The sequence below is a fragment of the Gallinula chloropus genome (genome assembly GCF_964237585.1).
Source record: "Gallinula chloropus genome assembly, chromosome: 2".
NCBI classification, from domain to species: Eukaryota; Metazoa; Chordata; class Aves; order Gruiformes; family Rallidae; genus Gallinula; species Gallinula chloropus.
Genome location: NC_140086.1, coordinates 163,249,821 through 163,272,043, shown reverse-complemented (window position 1 = coordinate 163,272,043; position 22,223 = coordinate 163,249,821). Strand labels below are relative to the sequence as shown.

Below are 22,223 nucleotides of genomic sequence, written 5' to 3'. Positions count from 1 at the left end.
AAGTCCCACAACCCACAGGAAGAACTAAAAGGAGCAGAGATGGGTCAGCAGTGATCTGCCACACAAACCAAAGCACTGGCCCAGCTGTTTGCAGGATGAGTCTGGCCACAGGTCAGGACTTCTGGGTTCTGCCTTACTTGGAGCCACAGAGCCAAGCCTGCCACACACACTGGGACAGCTTGAGTGAGCACAGGAGGCAGACAAGTCCCTTCACCACGCTGCTCCTCCTAACTTCTCTAAATCTTACAGTTCAACCCCTTACAGCAGGACACTTGGGAGCAGCTGTTGTCTTCAACACAGGCCTGTCTCTCTACAACTGCTTCAGAGCACTGGGACAGGCTGCCCAGGGGGGTGTGGGGTCTCCTTCTCTGGAGAGATTCCAGCCCCTGTCCTAGGGACCCTGCTTGGGCAGGGGGTTGGACCCCATGGGCTCTGGGGGTGTCTTCCAGCCCCTACAGCTCTGTGAGTCTGTGATTCGTCTACGTTATGGGATCTGTAGGATACTGTAAAGATCACCCTGCCAACTTCCAAGCACTGGAGTTGTTTTCAAGCTCTGCAGTAAGCTCCACACATTCATACCTGAGCTGTGCTCAACCTCCTCCAACCTTAGTGCCATCCCTGGCTTTGACAGGGCATGGTCCCAGGGACACCAGTCCCACAGGTGCCTGGGGACCTGCACCCAGCACTAAGGTACAATACCCAGAGGGAAATTCCCCAAGGGAAACCCAGCACCGGGTCCTTGTAAAGCTGTGAGGCCCAACCAGCACAATGAACTGCACAGGGCAGCATTCCTGAGCCTGCAAAGGAGCCACCAGCAAGCCCAGCTCCACGCTGTAACACCCCAGAGGCCTGATAGATGGATGTCACAGGTGGTCCCTGCCCAGGAAGGGTTCCCCTTCCCCAGATCTGATCTTGTTATGTCCCAAGTGTAGAGCACTGCACACTGGACATAACAACCCCAGGCAGCGCTACAGGCTTGGGGGAGGATGGCTGGAGAGCTGTCAGGAGGAGAAGGACCTGGGGGTGTTGGGTGACTGCAGGCTGAGTATGAGCCAGCAGTGTGGCCATGTGGCCAGGAAAGCCAAGGGCATCCTGGCTTGTGTCAGAAATAGTGTGGCCAGTAGGTCTAAGGAAGTGATTACGTCCCTGGACTGGGCACTGGGGAGGCTGCAGCTGGAGTGCTGGGTCCAGTTGTGGGCCCCTGAGTCCCAGCAGGAGCTGGAGGTCCTGGAGCATGTCCAGAGAAGGGCAACCAGGCTGGGGAAGGGGCTGGAGGGAAAATCCTCTGAGGAGCGGCTGAGGGAGCTGGGGGTGTTCAGCCTGGAGAAGGGGAGGCTGAGGGGAGCCCTTCCCACCACCTACAACTACCTGAGGGGAGGTTGTAGAGAGGTGGGTGATGGTCTCTTCAGCCAGGGGACAGGTGATAGACAAGGGTCAATGGGCTCAAACTGCCCCATGACAGGGTCAGAGCAGATGTTAGGAAAAAATCTTCTACTGAAAGAGTTGTCAGGGCTGGAACAGGCTGCCCAGGGAGGGGGTTGAGTCACCTTCCCTGGGTGTGTTTAAAATAAGGGTAGATGAGGTACTTAGGGATCTGGTTTAGCTTAAAATGGGATTGGTTGGACTTGATGATCTCAAAGGTCTTTTCCAACCTAGTGATTCTGTGATCCTTTTTTTCTAGCAAACTATCCAGCCACCAATCCCCTCAACATTTTGGCCCGATGCTTTCAGCCCCTGTGCCATTCCTGCAGTGAAATGGGACCAGCCAAGAAGGGGATTGCTGGGTGGCTGAGGGAGCCTTACGTGGTTCAGGTAGTTCTCGATCTTGCGCAGGGTGGCTTCGGGGACCTTGATGTGACAGGGTTTCCTTTGGTTCTCCCCAAGCTCCCGGAGCGACGTCATGTTGTACATAGCATGGCTGAGGGGGTTGTTGTTCTTGTCCACCAAGCCAAGGCTCTGCAAAGGAAGGGGTAGACATCACTGTCAGGCACAAGATGGCTGTGTATGAAGTGCTGGGATGTACACACATGGCTCCTGCGTGTCTCCTGTCCCCATATCCCAAATCCATCACGCCCTGCTCTTGGCCCAGCAAGAACCAAGACACATAACAGTGTGGCCAGTAGGGCCAGAGAGGTGATCATCCCCCTGTGCTCAGCTCTGGGGAGGCCCCACCTCAAGTGCTGGGTCCAGTTGTGGGCCCCTGAGTCCCAGCAGGAGCTGGAGGTCCTGGAGCGTGTCCAGAGAAGGGCAACCAGGCTGGGGAAGGGGCTGGAGAGCAGCAAAGCTTGCGAGGAGCGGCTGAGGGAGCTGGGGGTGCTGAGCCTGGAGCAGAGGAGGCTGAGGGGAGCCCTTCTCCCCCCTGCCCTGCCCTGCCCTGCCCTGCCCTGGCAGGAGGGTGCAGAGAGGTGGGCGATGGTCTCTGCAGCCAGGGGCCAGGAGATGGGAGGAGGGGAAAGGGCCTGAAGCAGCATCAGGGGAAGCTGAGGTTGGACGTCAGGAACAATGTCTGTGCTGAAAGGAGGGTCAGATACTGGCCCAGGCTGCCCAGGGGGTGGGTGAGCCAGGGATGTCCTGGAGAGAATCCAGAGGAGGGACAGAGATGCTGAAGGGCCTGCAGCATCTCCCTTGGGATGAAAGGCTGAGGGAGTTGGGGCTGTTCAGCCTGGACAAAAGACGACTAAGGGGGCACCTTATTAATGTTTATAAGTATCTTAAATATGGGATGCAGGGAGAAATGGGCAGCCCCTTTTCAGTGGTCTGTGGGGGCAGGACAAGGGGCGATGGGCTCAAGTTGGAGCCCAGGGAGTTCCCCCCAATGTGGGGAAGAACTTCTTGCTGGTGAGGGTGAGGGAGCCCTGGGACAGGCTGCCCAGGGGGTGTGGAGTCTCCATCTCTGGAGAGATTCCAGCCCCGTCTGGACGCCGCCCTGTGCAATAGGAGCTGGGGAGCTGCTTTGGCAGGGGGGTTGGACCCGATGAGCTCTAGAGGTCCCTTCCAACCCCTATGATTCTATGATCCTCACACATCACTTTGCTGGGGGCTCAGAACAAGCCCAGCAGCCTTAAAGGCATCAATCACCCCAGATGAGACACTAGAAGGGGTACAACAGCAGTCAGAACTGAATCCCAAGCTTTGGGAGCATGCAGTTATTAAGCTTGAGGTCAAAGATCAGAAAGGTTCAGGCATCACCCCATCAGGCTGAAATAAAGTCATGTGCAAGGAGCCTCCATCCATGGACACACTGGGATGGAGATGCAGGAGCCACATGCTCGTACCTTAAGCTTCTGACAGGCCAGAGCTGCTGCTTTGTTTTCTGCCTCCACTTTGCGACGGCCCTTGGCAGCGAAGGTCATGGGGCAGGGCCAGCGCAGCGTGAGCTTGCAGATCTTGGTCTTGGTGCCCACTGTCCGGAACTGCATGTACTCCTGAAAGACAGGTGGGCTCCGTCAGGCGCCGCGTTACGAGCCCACAGAGCTAGGCAGGGGGTTCACACCCACCCCAGCATTTCCAGGCTGAGCTTAAATTGGTTTGGGGTTTATTACAGGGTGATGGAAGAGGTTTAATGCTCTGACCTCTGCTCGCTGGGAACCTGTGGGGCAGAGTACAGCTACTGTCTGTCTGCTAAGCACACGAGGTCTGGGAAGGGGGTGGGTGACCTGGGCAACCCTGTGTAGCTCCAGGCCTGGAGGTTGGTGGCCCTGCCTGTGGCAGGGGGTTGGAGCTCTGGGATCCTTGGGGTCCCTCCCAGCCCAGACCAGTCTGGGATTCTAGGATTCTATGACACACACCCAGGAGAAGGATCACCACATACCAGCAAGACTTGAGTTGTGGAAGGATTCCAGCAGCACAGAAATTACACGCTGCTCTGAGCAACACAAACCTGTTTGCTACAGGTATGTGGGGACATGCAAAGCTACCACCTCAGCAAATGTTGTCCTTGATCCAGACAGCTGCTCCTCTCTTGCCCTGGCCTCGAGTAACAACATTCCCCACGCTGCTATCAATATGCTGCCTCAATTCTCACCACATAGTCTTTGCCTTGCTCCTCAGACTGATTTTGTTAGGCCTTGTTTTAACTCCCCTTCCCTCCCCAGTCCTCAGCTGCCCCAAAAAAGCCCCCAGATGGATTCCAGTTGGGAGTCTTTAAGCTTCATCCCTGGCAGAGGTCAAAGAGCACCTTACCTTGACTGTGGAGGAAGAGGTGGCAATCTGAATCACTTGGGCCAGGAGGTTTTTGGGAAGTGGGAACTGCGTCAGGGCGCGGATGGCAGTGTTGTCATCTGTCATTTCAATGGAACTCCCTCCTCGGCTAGACAGAAGGTGAGAAGAGTCTGACATACAAACATGCACTCTGCTCTCAGACCTACCTCACTTCAGGCCTGCTACCAAGGTCTGAAGCTGAGCAGCTAAAGGCAGGGATGACTTTTGACCAATGAAAAGTCACACTGAATATTGCTACCAAAAATCTGTCGTTCACCAAACAGTCACCCAGCCCAGTAAGGTCACCTACTAAAGAGCAATCAAACCTTTACACTAGCACACAAACCACACAGCATCACCAGATGTATGAAATAACTATTTTGGAATCCAAGTGAGGTCCCTAACAGCCACCACCAGCAAGCTCCTTACTGACCTGACTCCTAAAATCAAGATTTGTCCTCATAAAATAGGAGGTCGTTAGCAAGCAATGCTGGTGATGAAAAGGACCAGATTTATCCTCAAAACAAGGGTGGTCAGAAAACCCCACCGTGTTTAAGTGCACATGGACAATTTCTGGGCATGGAAGAGTAAGAACAGCCAGCAGGATGCAGGCAGCAGCCTACCCACAGGGCAAGGCTCCAGAGAAGATGCCTGTGCACTGTGATGACAGCCAGGTCTGAGATCAGGCTGTCCTCACTGCTGCTGGCAGAGAGCAGCAGAGCAGTCAGTGTCTGGCTCATCTACAGGCCACACTGGCAATGTGGGAAGCTGCAGCTCAGCTGTGAGGAGCTCTCACTGCCCTCTTTACTGCCCTGGGTTAGCAGCTATCAGGGGAGACGTACCTGGCGTCTCTGCCGGGGGTTCGCGCGTCCTGATGCGCCATAGGTAGATAATCAGAAACATCGATCGCTTCTTCTTCCAGCTCCCCTTCCTCTAGTTCCCCTTCCTCCAGCTCCCCTTCCTCCAGCTCTTCCCTCCTCATTGCTTTAGGCATCCTGCCCTGTTCCATGGGCTGGATGGAGTCGTCGGGCTCCATCCGTCGCCAGCAGGTGGACAGGTCGGCCAGAGAAGGTCCGGATTTGGAGCGCCACTTGCCCTCTGAGCACCACCTCTCGTCGGGGCAGCCAAGCTGGTCAGCGAGGAGCCGGTACTTCGCAGCGTCAAAGAGCTCGTTCCTGGGGCCCAGCAAACCCCAGCCCTGCAAGAGACAAAGACACCGTCAGCTGCAGTGGAGAGAGGAACAGGAGCTCTGCTGGACACCAGGACACAGCTGTAAGGGAGAGAAAGCGGGAGCAAGTTCTTTGTATCCCACAGAAAGGAAACTGAAAGCTTTCCTCTGCCCCTGTTTATTAAGAAAGGGAATCTGTTCACTCACCTCACTTCCCAAATTTTTCCCAATTCCTTAGTTTGTTGGAAAGGGAGGGCCAAGACTTACTCCACGAGCTATTAACCATATTTCATGTTCCAGAAGATTGAAATGCTGTTTTGGAAGGGCTGGTCTCAACGGGTGTGGGCAGGGATAACACAGGATGAAAATCCAGGGGATGGTTCATCTCCCCTTCACAGTGTAAGCAGCAGGAAGAACTCCCTACCCCAGGAGGTTTGGGAACAGAGGAGTTCCTAATTCCTGCTGGCCCACTGCCTCCATTTGGCACTGAACGTTAACGAAGCTCCAAAAGTACAACACACACAATGTCTTACCGATGGCAGCTACAGCTTCAGCCCCACCACCAGCCCTGTGTTTGACAAGGTGGCATTGTCTTCTGCTGTAGGAGTGCCCAAGACAGCAAGAACTCACTTTGGCACCTGCTGTACTGGCAGTCACCATATCACAGAATCAGCAGGGTTGGAAGGACCCCCAGAGCCCATGGGGTCCAACCCCCTGCCCAAGCAGGGTCCCCAGGACAGGGGCTGGAATCTCTTCAGACAAGGAGACTCCACACCCCCTGGGCAGCCTGTCCCAGGGCTCCCTCACCCTCACCACCAAGAAGTTCTTCCCCACATTGGGGGGAACTCCCTGGGCTCCAACTTGAGCCCATCGCCCCTTGTCCTGTCCCCACAGACACTGAGCAGAGGCTGCCCATGGCCCCCTGGCTCCCACACTTGAGATATTTATCGACTGTTTCCAGCCAGAAAGGAGCAGCAGAGCAGAGGAACTTTAAAAATCAGGGAAGACAACGTGGAATTGCCACAGGTGAAGAGGCAGCACCCACAGGTAGACAGCCAGGAGAGTGAGGTACCCAACAGTAACAGCAAGTACACAAGGGGGAAGCTCTGCTTGCCAGGGATGCTGGGACTGAGACAGAAGCTGGTTAAGGTCTGGCACACAGAGAGCAAGACTGGAGCTCAAAGACCTCAGTGAGCTCATGCCTGGCTGAAGCAAGTGGGATTTAAGCTCAAACAAATTCAGACAGCTCAGAGTTCACACTCTAGCCCTGTTGAACAGGTAGGCCACCTAAGAAAAGACCAAACCAGACATGGCCTATTCACTCAAAGGCTTGTTTCCTCAAGCCAGGGAGAAGTGCAAGCTCACCTTGAAGAGCTGACATGCTGCCGCTGCTGCCTGTCTCTCTGCATCAATCTTCTTGGTCCCATAGCCTTCCACTTCCACGTTCTTGGGCCACTTTATATGCAGGGTGACTTTCTGCAAAGCAAAGATAAAGTAGTGAAGTGAGACACTACAGAACAAGCGCCCTGCTCCAGCAGGAGCACACCTCCTTCAGAGAATCATGGGATTGTTTGGGTTGGAAAAGACCTTCAAGCCTGTGGAGTCCAACCATCTGCCCAGCCCTGCCAGGTCCAACACCAGACCATGTCACCAAGCTCAACATCTGCTCTTCTTCTCAACCCCTCTAGGAATGGTGCCTCATCCACCCCCTGGGCAGCCTGGGCCAGTATCTGACCCCCCTTTCAGCACAGACATTGTTCCTGAAGCCCAACCTCAGCTTCCCCTGGGGCAGCTTCAGGCCCTTTCCCCTCGTCCTGTCACTGGCTGCCAGGGAGAAGAGACTGCAACCGCCTTTTGGGGAGTTGTAGAGAGTGATGAGGGCTCCCCTCAGCCTCCTCTGCTCCAGGCTCAGCACCCCCAGCTCCCTCAGCCGCTCCTCGCAAGCTTTGCTGCTCTCCAGCCCCTTCCCCAGCCTGGTTGCCCTTCTCTGGACACGCTCCAGGACCTCCAGCTCTTTCTGGGAGTCAGGGGCCCACAACTGGACCCAGTATTCAAGGTGAGACCTCTCCAGAGCTGAGCACAGGGGGTGATCACCTCCCTTACCCTGCTGACCACACTGTTCCTGATGCAGGCCAGGATGCCACTGGGCTTCTTGGCCACCTGGGCAAGACCAGCAGGACCACCCTCAGTCTCTCATCTCCAGACAGATCCTGAGCCACTCCTCTCCAAGCCTGTAGCACTGCCTGAGGCTGCTGCGACCCGAGTGTAGGATGCGACACTTGGCCTTGGTGAACCTCATGCAACTGGCCTTGGCCCATGGATCCAACCCTCCAAACATCTCTGAACTCATGCAAAGATCAAGACTACAAATGAAAATCCCAAATGGCTTGTTTGGTCCCTTTATGGGAAGCTCCATTCTGGTACCCCAGAAGGAACAGCCAGGAGAAGGGCTGCGTGGTGCCCACAGCCACAGAGAAGCCGCGCGGCTGCGCCAGGCCCAGAGGCCAGGCTGACGTCCAGCACGGTGCCACCCCCCCTGGGATGGAGCTTCACAGGCTGCAGCGTGTCAGCTCAGAGAATCAACTGCCAAGAGCTCGTTATGAGAACAATTCCATTACCAAATTGCTGTTCCTGTGCACCCTGCTGCACACCAGACCAATCCTGAGATGCAGCACACACCTTCCAAGACATTTCCAGTTGCACCAGCAAGCAAACCTTCCTAAGGGCTTCCCTACTGCCACTTTAGCTACCCAGGCAGGTGCTGTTCTCATCACAGATTGGTTGGGGTTGGGAGGGACCCCAAGGGTCCCAGAGCTCCAACCCCCTGCCACAGGCAGGGCCACCAACCTCCAGGCCTGGAGCTACACAAGGGTGCCCAGGGCCCCAGCCAACCTGGCCTGGAACACCCCCAGGGACGGGGCACCCACCCCCTCTCTGGGCAGCCCCTTCCAGCCCCTCTCCACTCTCTCTGCACAGAACTTCCCCCCAGTCTCTCCTCTCCCCCTTCCCTCCTCCAGCTTCACTCCAGCCCCTTGTCCTGCCAGTCTCTGCCCTTCCCAAGAGCTGATTCCCCTCCTGTTCCTGGGGTCCCTTCAGGGATGGGGAGGCTGCAGTGAGGTCCCCCCACAGCCTTCTCTTCTCCAGCCTGCAGTGTGCACTGCCCAACACAAGCCGTCAAGAGAACCAGCGGCACCACCAGAACTCCTCTAACTCCAGAGCTCCTGAAAAACCCACAGAGACAAAGAACACTGAAAGCTGAACCCTGCCCTCTGTGAAAAAATCGCTCCAAATCTAAAACTCGCTCCAGTCCCAGCCCTGCAGATGCTGCAGCTGAGCTCAGCCAGGCTCAAAGGAGGGAAAAGCCAAGGAATTCTCTCCTGTTTCTGCAGCAAAGATGAAAGGTGGCATTTAGGTCTGCTGGGAAAACCCCACCTATAAGGTTAAGGAAAAGGCTCCTGACTTCAACTGTCTACATCTGGCTGGCTGCCTGCCACCTCAGTCTCATCTTACTGTAGGAAACTGCCACGTATTTTGCCCAAGGGCTCTGCAAGCAACAGCACAGCACAGACCTGCTGGGGAGAAAGTCAGCTGTCTCATGAAGGCCAAGCTACTTGTGCTCAGGGAAAACAAGGCCACTTGCTCACTTCCGACTGAGACTGCTCCAGCCTGTCCCAGCCACCCTTCTGTCCCCAGGCGCTTTCACAGGATCACAGGGGTTGGAAGGGACCTCCCGAGCCCATGGGGTCCAACCCCTGCCCAAGCAGGGTCCCTAGGACAGGGGCTGGAATCTCTCCAGACAAGGAGACTCCACACCCCCTGGGCAGCCTGTCCCAGGGCTCCCTCACCCTCACCACCAAGAAGTTCTTCCCCACATTGGGAGGAACTCCCTGGGCTCCAACTTGAGCCCATCGCCCCTTGTCCTGTCCCCACAGACACTGAGCAGAGGCTGCCCATGGCCCCCTGGCTCCCACCCTTCAGCTCTTGAGAACCACTGATCAGATCCCCTCTCAGGCTCTTCTCTCCAGGCTGAACAGCCCCAGGTCCCTCAGCCTTTCCTCCCAGGGGAGATGCTCCAGGCCCTTCAGCATCTCTGTCCCTCCTCTGGACTCTCTCCAGGAGATCCCTGGCTGGTTGATCCCAGGGAGCCCAGACCTGGACACAACACTCCAGGTGGAGCCTGAGCAGGGCAGAGCAGAGGGGGAGGATCCCCTCCTGTCACCTGCTGCCCACACTCCTTTTGAAGCCCCCAGGATCCCATCATCCCTCTGGGTTGGTGTTTTGGGATCTGAGCTTCCTTTTGTCCAACTGTTTGTTTTCAGTGTTTGGGGTTTTTTAATCAGCATTAATCTACTTAAGCACCAACAAGAATGGGAACACAGACTAAAATGATGAGGCATTTGTTGTGGCATTGCAAGATTGAAGTCAGGAAACTGCCCTGCTGCACAAGGAAGAGCTCCAACCCCCTGCCACAGGCAGGGACACCAACCTCCAGGCCTGGAGCTACACAAGGTTGCCCAGGGCCCCAGCCAACCTGGCCTGGAACACCCCCAGGGAGCATCACAGGAATGATAAAGGAATTCTAAACCATCACTAACACACTGCCTGAAAAGCAGGGATGGTTGGGAAGGATGTGGTAATAAAAACTGTCTGGGAAATTTTAGACAGAATGTTATTGGAAAATGTTAATCCATTAGAACTGGACCTTGTCCTGGAATGTAGGTTGCAGTCAAACTTCAGCAGGAAAGGGCTTTCTGCTCTGGAATGAGCACTGGTGCAGCAACAGGAGGCAAACCCCTGGACATGCAGCATCCAGCAGCCAAGAACTTCCCAGAATCAGACTCACCAGGTTGGAAAAGACCTTTAAGACCGAGTCCAACCGTTCCTGTCCTGTGCTACCCCATATCTCTGAGCACCTCATCCACCCTTCGGCTCAGCTTCCAGCACAGATCAGCATCCAGGCCAGGCAGCACTCAAACTACTTGGCAAGTTGTTTGTTTGGAATTCTGTCTCATCTAAGAAAGAATAAAAAACCTCCAAACCCTCATAAACCCCCCACCAACCAACCAAAACCCAACACAACAACAACAAAGACCCTGTATTTCAGTTTGGCCTTATGTAGCATGAGGAGCCTCCCTCCACTGCAAACAAATTCCTCTTTTTGGGGTGCAATTGAATGTTTTAAGCTCCAGCATTTGCTCTCTGAGCATCTACAATAGAATCTAGGCCAACAAGGTCTAAAATACAGCCCTGGCAGTCTCACTTTCTGGGGTAGTGGGGTATGTAGTCTGAGACTTTTGAGCCCAGACAGTGAGTCTTTCTGCAAGAAATGTGGGTCACAGTGAGGTACTTAAAATAATCCATCCTTCTGCACACAGACAGACTCACAGGATCACCTGGGTTGGAAGAGACCAGTTAGATCATCCAGGAAACCATAACCTGCCTAGTCCACCTCTAGACCATGTCCTTAGGGCTTAATCTACACACTTTCTAAATCCCTCCAGGGATGGTGACTCCACCACCTCCCTGGGCAGCCTGTGCCAACACCTGACAACCCTTTCAGCACAGAAATTCCTCCAGATCTCTCACCTAAATCTCCCCTGGTGCAACTTCAAGCTATTCCCTCTCCTTCTATCACTTGTCACTGGAGAGACCACCCTGACACACCTGCAAAGCTGCTGCAGAGAGCTGTAGCGAGCGACAGGATCTCCCCTCAGCCTCCTGCTCTCAAGACTAAAAAGCCCCAGTTCCCTCAGCCACTCCTCACAGGAGCTGTGCTCAAGACTCTTCCATCAGCTTCACTGCCCTTCTCTGGACATGCTCCAGGACCTCCAGCTCCTGCTGGGAGTCAGGGGCCCACAACTGGACCCAGCACTCCAGCTGCAGCCTCCCCAGTGCCCAGCCCAGGGGCACAAGCCCTGCCCTGGCCCTGTGGCCACGCTGGCTCTGACACAAGCCACGATGCCCTTGGCCTTCCTGGCCCCCCGGGCACACTGCTGGCTCCTGGGCAGTCCCAGGCCCCCAGCACCCCCAGCTCCTTCTCCCCAGCAGCTCTCCAGCTGCTCTGCCCCAGCCTGCAGCACTGCCTGGGGTTACTGTGACCAAAGTGCAGGACCCAGCAGGGAGAGGGACAGGACCCACATCTATATCCCTCCCAGCATACTCAAAGTTAAAGAGAAGCAGGAAGAAGCCAGGATATTTCTTGTTAGAAAGATTAAAGCCCAACTTTTACATGGAATTAAAACACTGCTGTAACTTTCTCTATTAAAGATACTTCCACGCTCAGCAGTATTCCTGGCTCAATTCCCACTCTGTGTGCAGCAGAGCCACCCACCACCCATCCCCAGCCCAAGGGGATTACCTTTTTCCTGGGCCCGTTGGTATGGATGTACACCAGCTTGTCCCTCGCATGAGAAATGCCCAGGGCTCGTCCAATCACGCTGTTGAGCAAGTTTTTAGGCTGTGGAAATTCCTTTAATAAGTCTCTGGAATCTGAAAAACAAACAAACAAAAAGAAATACTCAAGAGAGGAACTAAATATCTTCTGATTCCTGTGCAGTCCTGTCCAGAGGCGTGTCAGCACAGCCACATTGCTGCAGCTCTGTGGCTGCTCGTGTCTCTAAGGCTAGAGGTGGAAGAGTGAGCAGAGGGATGACAGAGTTCACCTACAGTGTCTGCAGGCACAGCACAGAATCACCAGGTTGGAAAAGCCCTTTAAGATCAGCAAGTCCAACCGTCCCTGTCCTGTGCTGACCCAGATCCCTGAGCACCTCATCTCCCCCCTGTTCAACACCCCCAGGGCTGGGGACTCAGCCCCTCCCTGGGCAGCCTGTGCCACAGCCCCACAACTCTGCCAGGGAAGAACTTTGCCCTCCCAGCTGAGCTGACCCTGCCCTGGGGCAGCTTGAGCCCATTGCCCCTCCTCCCAGCTCCTGGCCCCTGGCTGCAGAGACCATCGCCCACCTCTCTGCACCCTCCTGCCAGGGCAGGGCAGGGCAGGGCAGGGCAGGGGGGAGAAGGGCTCCCCTCAGCCTCCTCTGCTCCAGGCTCAGCACCCCCAGCTCCCTCAGCCGCTCCTCGCAAGCTTTGCTGCTCTCCAGCCCCTTCCCCAGCCTGGTTGCCCTTCTCTGGACACGCTCCAGGACCTCCAGCTCCTGCTGGGACTCAGGGGCCCACAACTGGACCCAGCACTCCAGCTGCAGCCTCCCCAGTGCCCAGCCCAGGGGCACAAGCCCTGCCCTGGCCCTGTGGCCACGCTGGCTCTGACACAAGCCAGGATGCCCTTGGCCTTCCTGGCCCCCCGGGCACACTGCTGGCTCCTGGGCAGTCCCAGGCCCCCAACACCCCCAGCTCCTTCTCCCCAGCAGCTCTCCAGCCCCCTGCCCCAGCCTGTAGCGCTGCTCGGGGTCGGGGTGTCCCATGGGCAGGACTCTACACTGGGCATTATTAAACAATCATGCAGCAGTTTGGAAAGATGTTTGTTTTCCCCCAAAAGACCACCACAATATACCAATGGACAACATACATGTGCTGAATCTGGATACAAATACCCTGGCAAAGAATCCAAAGCCCGGATTAGCACACAGAGCTGGTGCTGCTTCCTCACTCTGGAGGCAAAGGCAGCTGGATGTCATCCTCTGGTATGGATACTGAATGGAGAGATGGCTGTTTCCAACAGGGTTGGTGTTTGCATCCCCCTCCTGAGCCATGAGCATCACCTCAGGGTTAAACCAGGGGTCTGGGCAGCACAAGGTACACGTTACACCCCATGAACCTGGGGACTTCTCCCTGAGTTTACTGAGATGGCTCAGCGAGAGGGCAGCACCGAACTGCTCAGAGAGCCCTTAGGGAGGAGTCTGCCCACAGCACCTTTGGAAACAACCCAGCCCAGCAGGAAAGGAAGGCACGAGGCTGCACCCCAGGGACTGGCTGGCTGTGCACAGCACCCCTGTCCTGACAGGAGCCAGAAATATTGCTCAGGCACTTACAGGAAGGAGATGTCACCAGCAGTTCAACCCACCCCTTAAAAACCTCGTGCCCACCTCGTGCTCCAGCCTCCCCCAGATGGAAACACTGGTGGTTTTAGCTGGTGAGGAAGCAGCTCTGCCTCCCCTCTCACAAGCATCACCACTCTATCGGGCACTGTAGGGAAAAGCCTTTATTTTGAGCAGCAGCCCAAGCACAACCAGATTAACAGTTTAAATGGGCAGGTCTGGCAGCTCACAGTGGGAGTGAGGGGTATGTGCAGCTTCCCCAGGGCTCTAACTGCTCCCCCCAGGGCTCTAACTCTACTGCTCCTCCAGCTCTGGCACAAACCCATTCATATGGAGAGGTGATTTACAGCCCTAAATCCACCAGAAAAGCAGAGTACACTGGTTTTTGCTGGGCTCAGAAGTAAATCAGCCAACCACACGGTCCTGCAGGTACCCAGAACCAGAGCAAGGGCACGGGGGAGAGCAACAGGACCTCCTGCTCTGGCAGCAGCAAGCACAGCTAAGCTGCTCTCATCCTCTGGTCACTCTACACCACACACACACACTCCCCCAGCAGTCAGAACTGAGCTGATCTTCTAGCAGACCATCAATGGGTTTGGGGAGAACTTTTCAGAAGGCTTCTAATGCTTTACAAGTGTTCAGGGGAAGTTTCAGCAATGGATCAGCAGTCAGTGACACACCGTCACCGGTCCTGCCAGAACCTGGAGTTCCAGGTTGAGCTACCAAATCCAAGGAGAAATGACCCAATGGTCATGCTGGTTTGAGCATCACCAAGGTTTTGCCAAAAACTAGGACAGCTGTAATGGAGATACACAGTAACTGGCCCCAGAGCAAGCCTTGAAGAGAAGGGCTCTGTAACAGGGGCTGTGAGGAGACCATCTCCAAAAAGCTGCCCAGTGAAGGAAAGTTGAAGTCATGAGGATCTACCAGGAGGGCTCACCTGAGAGCCAACCCACAGGGAAATCAGGGGAGTTTTAGGGAAGGCAAAGAGTTACCTTTTATCACCACAGACTCAACACTTGTCCCACTGGAGACACTTTATCACCCCCTCCAGCAAAAACACCCCCACACAAACCAGCATGCTGAGGCAGTGTTCAGAAAAACACACCACTCAGAATCACCAGGGTGGAAAGGACCTTCAAAACCACTGACTCCAACCATCCTGTCCTGTGCAGACCCAGCTCCCTGAGCACCTCATCTCCCCTCTGTTAAACACCCCCAGGGCTGGGGACTCAGCCCCTCCCTGGGCAGCCTGTGCCACAGCCCCACAGCTCTGCCAGGGAAGAACTTTGCCCTCACCATCTAATCTCGGCCCCACCATCTAATCTCAGCCCCACCATCTAATCTCAGCCCCACCATCTAATCTCGGCCCCACCATCTAATCTCGGCCCCACCATCTAATCTCAGCCCCACCATCTAATCTCAGCCCCACCATCTAATCTGAACTCATTACTGGTGACACTCAGTTTTGACAGCTCTTCCTCCAAACCACAGAAGCACCAGCTGAACCCCAGAGAAACCTCTTCCAGAAGCCAAACAGACCAGCCACAGAAGGAATTCGGGCTCCTGAACATGCACAGGGAGATCCTGAAATGCAACCTCCGTGGCCTGCGATAAGGACGCTGTAAACCAGGTATCATCAAGCTGTAACTTGACAATTGTCTAACTGGGACTCCCAGCTGGGGCTCAGGTTGGTGTCACTTTTCAACCTCCTGTGCAGAGGACAAGGTGGTATTTAGAGGGCAGCCTTAAAATGACCAGATCAAACCTGCTGCCTGCTCAGTGTCCTCTGACTGCACCAAGAGGGAGAAGCCTGTGCAAGGCACAGCACAGGCCTTCTGCCACTCTCTGGTGAGGGATGGTCAGCCATGGCATCTTCCATCATAAAGAATAATTAAACAAACCAAGCCCACAGGCTGCTGATTCTCACAGATGCTTGGGCAAAACCCTGGGGCACTCAAGAGGGGAATACAGAGGAAGTACTTGGATTTATGAGCATCATTTGTTGATGAAATACCTTCTGCACGTCGGCCAGGAGAGGATGGAAATGGTCTCAACCAAACAAAGAGCTACAAGCCAATTTTCTGTAATTAGACAGCAAACATGGTAGGTCTGAGCACTGACACGGTGAGTGCTGCTGTAGTCAGACTCCAACCTGCTCGGGTAAGCTGGGAGAGGGACTCAAACCCTGGCACGCTGCAGTCCTCTTCCACCCCACGCTGCTGGGATGCATGGAGGGAGGAGTAAGGCAATTCCCAAATCTGCTATTGAAGTCATTTAATAAATGAGAAATTAAATTTAAAAAAAAAAATCTCTCTCTCAGGCAGCAGGCTGTGTTGTTTGGCCTCCAGTTGTTTTCCCTTTCAAAAAACAATACCCTGAGAAATTCTGCGGCGCGGAGCAGGCAGAGGCACGAGGTATATTCCCTCTTCAACACCCAAACAGAGAGACAAAAAGCAATTAGCTAATGACAGAGCTGCTCTCTCACGTTCTGAGGTGACTCCTCTGCGAAGACTAAATATTGAATCCATTCTAGAGCAAAGAAAACCAGGATCTCTAAACAACAAAGCCCAGCCCTGGCCTGCAGATCGGGCACTGAATTAGCGGGACACAATGTGCTCCTCACGGCTGACAATGGCACATTCAGCAGCGCCAGCTGACGTACCCACAGCGACCACGGCGTGATGGATTACCCTGGGCCTGTCCTTACCCCCAACTCAAGAGCTGGAAGGATCTTATCTCACTTGGAGGTTTATAAAGAAACAATCTGAAACTGCAGAGCTGGATTTGTGGAATGTTTCTTTCCCTGACAGATTGGACTTCTCAGCATCTTCCTCCAAAAAGAATCAGAGAATCCCAGACTGGGCTGGGTTGGGAGGGACCCCAAGGGTCCTAGAGCTCCAACCCCCTGCCACAGGCAGGGCCACCAACCTCCAGGCCTGGAGCTACACAAGGTTGCCCAGGGCCCCAGCCAACCTGGCCCTGAACACCCCCAGGGACGGGGCACCCACCCCCTCTCTGGGCAGCCCCTTCCAGCCCCTCACCACTCTCTCTGCACAGAACTTCCCCCCAGTCTCTCCTCTCCCCCTTCCCTCCTCCAGCTTCACTCCAGCCCCTTGTCCTGCCAGTCTCTGCCCTTCCCAAGAGCTGATTCCCCTCCTGTTCCTGGGGTCCCTTCAGGGACGGGGAGGCTGCACTGAGGTCCCCCCACAGCCTTCTCTTCTCCAGGCTGACCCAGCCCAGCTCCCTCAGCCTCTCTCCCTAGGGCAGCTGCTCCAGCCCTCTGAGCATCCCCGGGGCTCCTCTGACCCCTCTCCAACAGCCCCACATCTCCCTTGTGTTGGGCCCCAGCTCTGGACACAGGACTCCAGCTGGGGAGGGCAGAGCAGAGAGGGACAATCCCCTCCCTGTCCCTGCTGCCCCCGCTCTGCTGATGGAGCCCAGGATCCCATCGCCCTTCCCAGCTGCAGGAGCCTCTGCTGCCTCATGTTAAGTTTCTCATCCCCCAGGACACCCAGGTCCCTCTCAGCAGGGCTGTAAGAGCATCTTAGTTCCCTCACTGCTGAGAACAGTTTTGGGTAGTGATCGTACAGTGGTAGTTGCAGCCCTGAGGAGGCAAGGGGTATAACCTAATAGCACCCCAAAACAGAGTTGAATTTCATACCCTATCGAGCCAGAACCACGTACAATGTCCATCCCAGAGCTCCCACACCACAAAGGAATATTAAAAGCCTGTCTTGGACAGCAGACAATTAAGGGTGGGGTTATCAGAGGAGCCAATTAACTAATTCAAGTTCATCTAAGCCAGGGAGCACTTTAGCTTAACTTGATTGTGAAAGTCAATAACACAGAGCAACACTGAAGAGTGAAAAAATAACCTAGAAAAAAGAGAAAAACCCCACAAGAAAACCTGTCCTAAGTGTAGTAGCTACACCTGCTATTAACCCCAACACATCTGATGAGTAAAGGCACTGTCAGCTACAGCAGGAACACAAATAAAACAGCTCGTAGTCTTGTTCAAGGGGAAGACTGAGGAGCATTAGATTGATTTCAGCAGTTTCTGTCTTCAAATTCTCTTCCCCAGAGGAGCAACAAACAAACATCCCTGGAGAAACAACAAAGGAGCAGCGAGGAGGAGCTATTAAATCCACTGCTTGTCAAGATCTAAACCCCACAGCAGTAAATGCAAGGTGGGGAAGAATGCTCCAAACACACCTCAGTTCAGAGGGAAGGAGGAAGCCCCGTGGCTCTGCAGGACCCGTGCTGGAAGCAATCAGTTGTGCTGTGGAACAGGGACCCTTCCACCTGGCAGCAGAGCTCAGACACAACCACACCAGTACCCTTCTGGTGGGGTTTGTTAAAGCATCATCTGGCAACCTTGAGCAAGGCTCCTTTCAAGCATGAGCAGCAAGAGCAAATGCATGCAGCTCTGGAATGAACAAGGAGAAACTCAGAGGCTGGTAAAGCCAACAAGGCTCCTTCAAAAGGAATGAGATCACTGGAGACTGAGTGACTGATGGCCAACCTCCACCCTCAAAGTTAAGCTGGACACAGCCCTGATCAACCCACTCCAGTCTGGCCCTGCTCTGAGAAGGGAACCAGGTCACACAGCACCCAGAGCATCAGGCCAACCTGGATCCCTCGGTGATACTATGAGATGGCAAATTTAGTTTGAGAAAAAAAAACACCCACAAAACAACCCAACCCACAAGTTTCTTGGAGCAAAACAGATGTCAAGATGATGTTCAGCAACAGCAAGCAGCAGCACAGCCCTCTGTGAGGCTCCCTGCATCAGGGGCTGCTCCAAAGCCTCACCACCCGGGCCCAAGCAGGGCCACCCCCAGTTCCAGTCCCTTTCTCAGCTGGCCTCACATCAAAGCTGATTTCTCCACACTGGGATCCAAGGCTCCCAGCAAAAGCAGTCAAATGAGGATAGTGAACATCAGGAAGCCCCAGAACTTGTTCATAAGCAGCGTTCTTAAGTGGCTTTTACAGTCTCTACTCGCAGGTAGGGCAGGTGACAACGAGACCCTGAGGACTTTTTGTTTGCTCATCTGAAATGCTCCTTCTGATATTGCTGAAGTCCTGCCAGAGCTGTGCAAGGTCAAGCCACTCAGGCCAGCCCCAGCAAACCCTCCCCACGGGGCCCTGGCACAGCTGCTGAGCATCCCTCACTGTCTGCAGCCCCGTCCCCATGGGCACCCCCAAACTCCTGGTGACCCCACTGGGAGCCCCACAGCACAGAACCATGCCAGGGGGCCACTGATGGAAACAGGCACTCCAGGGAGGCAAACCAAAGCCCACATGTAAGGTACTCAAGCACTCTCTGAAGCACAGGTCAGGAAAAGCACTGAGGAATGAGGTACAAGATAGGGAAGGAAAAAAATTGGCTTACTGCTTTTCTCAGGCAACACCTCAACCAGCTCATTAAACAATCATTTCAGGTTGTTTGGCCTTTACTTTAGAAGTTCACTTGCTCCAATGAACACCTGAAAGGCCACCTGACTCTGAGCAACAAGACAAAGCTCAGTGAGGCTGCTGGAAGGAAATGGGACCAAGACCCAAAGAATTTAGAAAGCATGGAGAAAAATATAAATAACAAACCACTGGAGGGTGGGAGGGAAGCACAGGACACAGGAGGGAAAGGGGGGGCAAGTTTCATGCAACAATCAAGCAAATTTCTCAAGTGGAAGATTACAGCCTGAGTAACAAAACTCAAACCAAACTGGTGATTTTAAAAGGGAAAATGTAGTGGTTGAAGTCCCAGGCTGGGAGCTGTTGGCCCCAGCACAAAACTCCTCAGCCTTTCCCAAGCTGGAAACGTTCATCACGCTTTGCACCGTAAGGAAAAGCAGCTGTCAAGACAGGACATCAAGCCATGCTTTCCACCTGAACTCCTGAGCAGCAGGAAAGCAGTTACCCTCCCAACTCCTGAACCCCACGCCCTCTCACATGCAGCTCTGCAGGTTCAAGGGCTGACAACACGAGAGAAAAGAAATCTTCCAGGCACTAGGCACAGACATCAGCCCTGGCCGGGTTCAGGGACACCAGGAGCGAGAGGCTTTATGTTATCCAGCGCCGTCTGCATCCCGCCCGGCTCGGGCAGCCCGACTGCCTGGAGGGAGGCCAGACAGAACAGACAGAAGCCCTTTGCACATGAAAGGGGCAGATAAAGCGGCGCTGCCCGCAGCCTGCTCCAGGTCTGACCTAACGGGACTGGCTGCGCGGCGGCCGAGCGGCTTTCCTGGCGGATGCTGGATGGGCGCGCTCCATCCACCGGCATTCCGGACCCAAGAGCCGTTCGGGACGCTCCTCCGGCGGCCCGGCGCCTGCAGCCAGCCCGGGCTTTCCAGCCCCGCGACCTTGAGCCGAAGGGCTGCGCTCGTCTCGCCCGGTCTCGGGAGGAGCGCGACTCTCCCCGCCAACAAAGAGCAGCGCGCAGCGCGGCGGGGCCGCCACAAAGGCCGGGCCCTCGCTGCCGCCGCCGGGGCTCCCCGCGCCCCCCGTTCCGACCGCGCCCGGCCCGGTACCTGCGGCGGCGGCGGCGGCGCAGCCGTGCGTGTAGACACCGCCGCAGCTCGGCGGCTCCTCTCCCTTGCCGCGCATCCCGGCCGGGCGCCTTCTCTCTGTCTCTCTCCGTGTCTCCCCGCGGGGCGGGGTGGCTCAAGGCCCGCGCCGCCCTCCCGCGATGGCCGCCACGGCCCGTCCGCGCCGCGGCTGCGGTCGGTGCTGGCGGGAGGCCGCGGCCGGCCCGATGCGGCCTGGCCTGGCCTGGCCCGGCCCAGCCGCCCGGAGCGAGAGGAGGCCGGCGGGCGGCGCGGCGCGGCCCGGCTGCAGGCGCGGGGCGGGGGGGGGGGGGAGGGACGTGCGGCGCGCTCACGCTCCCTCCTCCTCCTCCTCCCAGCACCGGGCAGCGGGGCTCGCTCCTCCCTTCCGCTGCGTGCGGGGCCGGCGCGGCGCCGCTTCCCCCGGCCGCCGGGCCGCGCACACCGGGGGCGCCGCCGGTTCCTCCCCCGGCCCCGCCTTGCCCCCGGCTTACCCTGCACCATGGCGGCGTCCTGCTCCTCACCGCCCGGCGGCATCTCCTCCTCCTCCTGCCTCGCCTCCTCGAGGCTGTCAGGCTCCCGCAACCCCGTGCAGAGCCCCCGCGCCCCCGGCGCCGCCCGGTAACGGCGGCAGAGGCGCAACGGCCCGGCCGAGCCACAGGCGGCCGCCGCCTGCAGCAGCAGCCCCAGCGCCGCCATCTTGAGGTTGCCCGGTGCCGGCTTCAGCCAGGCAGCGAAGGACAGACGCGGCCCGACGCTCCGGTCGCAAGGCGTGGCGGCGCCCCCTGGCGGCGGGGAGGACCCGCCGCAGGCCAGCCCTCGCTGCTTCCCGGGGCCGGGGGGATCCGCGCCCGCGGGTGGGATGCGGGGGGGTGGGTGCCCCTCGCTCCGGGGCTGCTTCGACGCAGCTTAGGAAAGGAGAAGGAAAAGGAAGCTGGATCCGTGTCCCTGCCAGAACGTGTGGAGGCAAGAGCTCCCCTGCGAGGTGCCAGCCGCCGTGGGCAGGCAGAGGACGCCCACCCAGCGCTGAAGCTTTACACCAGCTTTACACCAGCTTTACACCAGCGCTACAAACAGCTTCCTCCCTCTTTGAAAAGCAAGGAATCATGCACACCCGCTGCACGGAGCTCTACCAGCCCTGCAGGGCGTTGTCTGGACACAGGCTCACCACACAGAACCACCATCACCGCGTCAGAGCGCGTTGTACGCCGATGGCGCGACACGGGACAGGACACGGGTCATCCCTCAGGGTCTGGGACTCTCTGGTTGTGTCACCAGCCCCCTCACCTCCCCCAGAATCACAGGATGTCTTCAGACACCCCCGAAGAGACGTTACCACCAGGAGATGAGTCATTTGCTCCAAGATCTGAGCAACCCGCTGACGGCTCCGCAACCACCACCAGCCCTCCGAGCAGGGGTTTGACTTCAGCATCGTGAGGAACCTTCTCTAATTAGAGGAAAAACAACCCCACGTGTGCAGTTCTCACTGTGCTTGGAGCCCCCCGGGTTGGCTCAGCCTGGTGCTCTGTCTGACCCTTGCCTATCTGTGCAGCATGAGCTGGGGAGCTGCTTGGGCAGGGGGTTGGACCCGATGAGCTCTCGAGGGCCCTTCCAACCCCTGTGATTCTGTGATTTACAGGCAAAGGCACCTTTCTGACCCCTTCTTAGCACAGGAGTGATTCAGAAACTGCCCTGCACCCCGACTGCTGCTTCAGGTTCCCCATCTGCAGCGGGGCATCCAGCACCCCTGCGCCCCGGCACACGTGCAGCCTGGCTGCTTCCTCTTCAGGGGTGCTGCTCAAAAGGAGAGGCCACATGCAGGCTGCTTTGGGATAAACACTGGAAAAGCCCTTGGAAGTGAGACAGCCCTTTCCCCTCTTATTAGACATTTCTCCTCCTCAAAGGCTACTCCCTCTTTGTCTGGGTTGCTACGAACCATTCTGTGTCCGAAGAGTAACATCCCCAGTGCTGTAGTGACGTTCCAGCACCCCAGGACTGGTTTGAATCATCTTCAGGGAAGGGGGAGAGGAGAGACTGGGGGGAAGGTCTGTGCAGAGAGAGTGGTGAGGGGCTGGAAGGGGCTGCCCAGAGAGGGGGTGGGTGCTCCGTCCCTGGGGGTGTTCCAGGCCAGGTTGGCTGGGGCCCTGGGCAACCTTGTGTAGCTCCAGGCCTGGAGGTTGGTGGCCCTGCCTGTGGCAGGGGGTTGGAGCTCTGGGACCCTTGGGGTCCCTCCCAGCCCAGACCAGTCTGGGATTCTCTGATTTTTGTAAAGCCAGGATTATTTTTCTAAGCAATTAATAGATAGAAGTTGTTATCTCT

General features: G+C 56.3%; 1 protein-coding gene across 1 annotated transcript in view; it reads right to left on the bottom strand.

Moving 5' to 3' along the window:
- DHX30 (DExH-box helicase 30) overlaps window positions 1-21,336 on the bottom strand; it is a gene marked incomplete at its 5' end in the record, with an annotated part of 32,921 nt that extends 11,585 nt beyond the window's left edge. The window contains 9 exons of the mRNA XM_084260714.1: window positions 1,804-1,956; window positions 3,276-3,425; window positions 4,183-4,309; window positions 5,043-5,398; window positions 6,734-6,844; window positions 11,727-11,857; window positions 19,890-19,991; window positions 20,399-20,812; window positions 21,192-21,336. Coding sequence (XP_084116840.1) covers window positions 1,804-1,956; window positions 3,276-3,425; window positions 4,183-4,309; window positions 5,043-5,398; window positions 6,734-6,844; window positions 11,727-11,857; window positions 19,890-19,991; window positions 20,399-20,812; window positions 21,192-21,336 — 1,689 coding nt within the window. The remainder of the gene's footprint in view (window positions 1-1,803; window positions 1,957-3,275; window positions 3,426-4,182; window positions 4,310-5,042; window positions 5,399-6,733; window positions 6,845-11,726; window positions 11,858-19,889; window positions 19,992-20,398; window positions 20,813-21,191) is intronic.
- Between the last annotated feature and the right edge of the window lie 887 nt (window positions 21,337-22,223).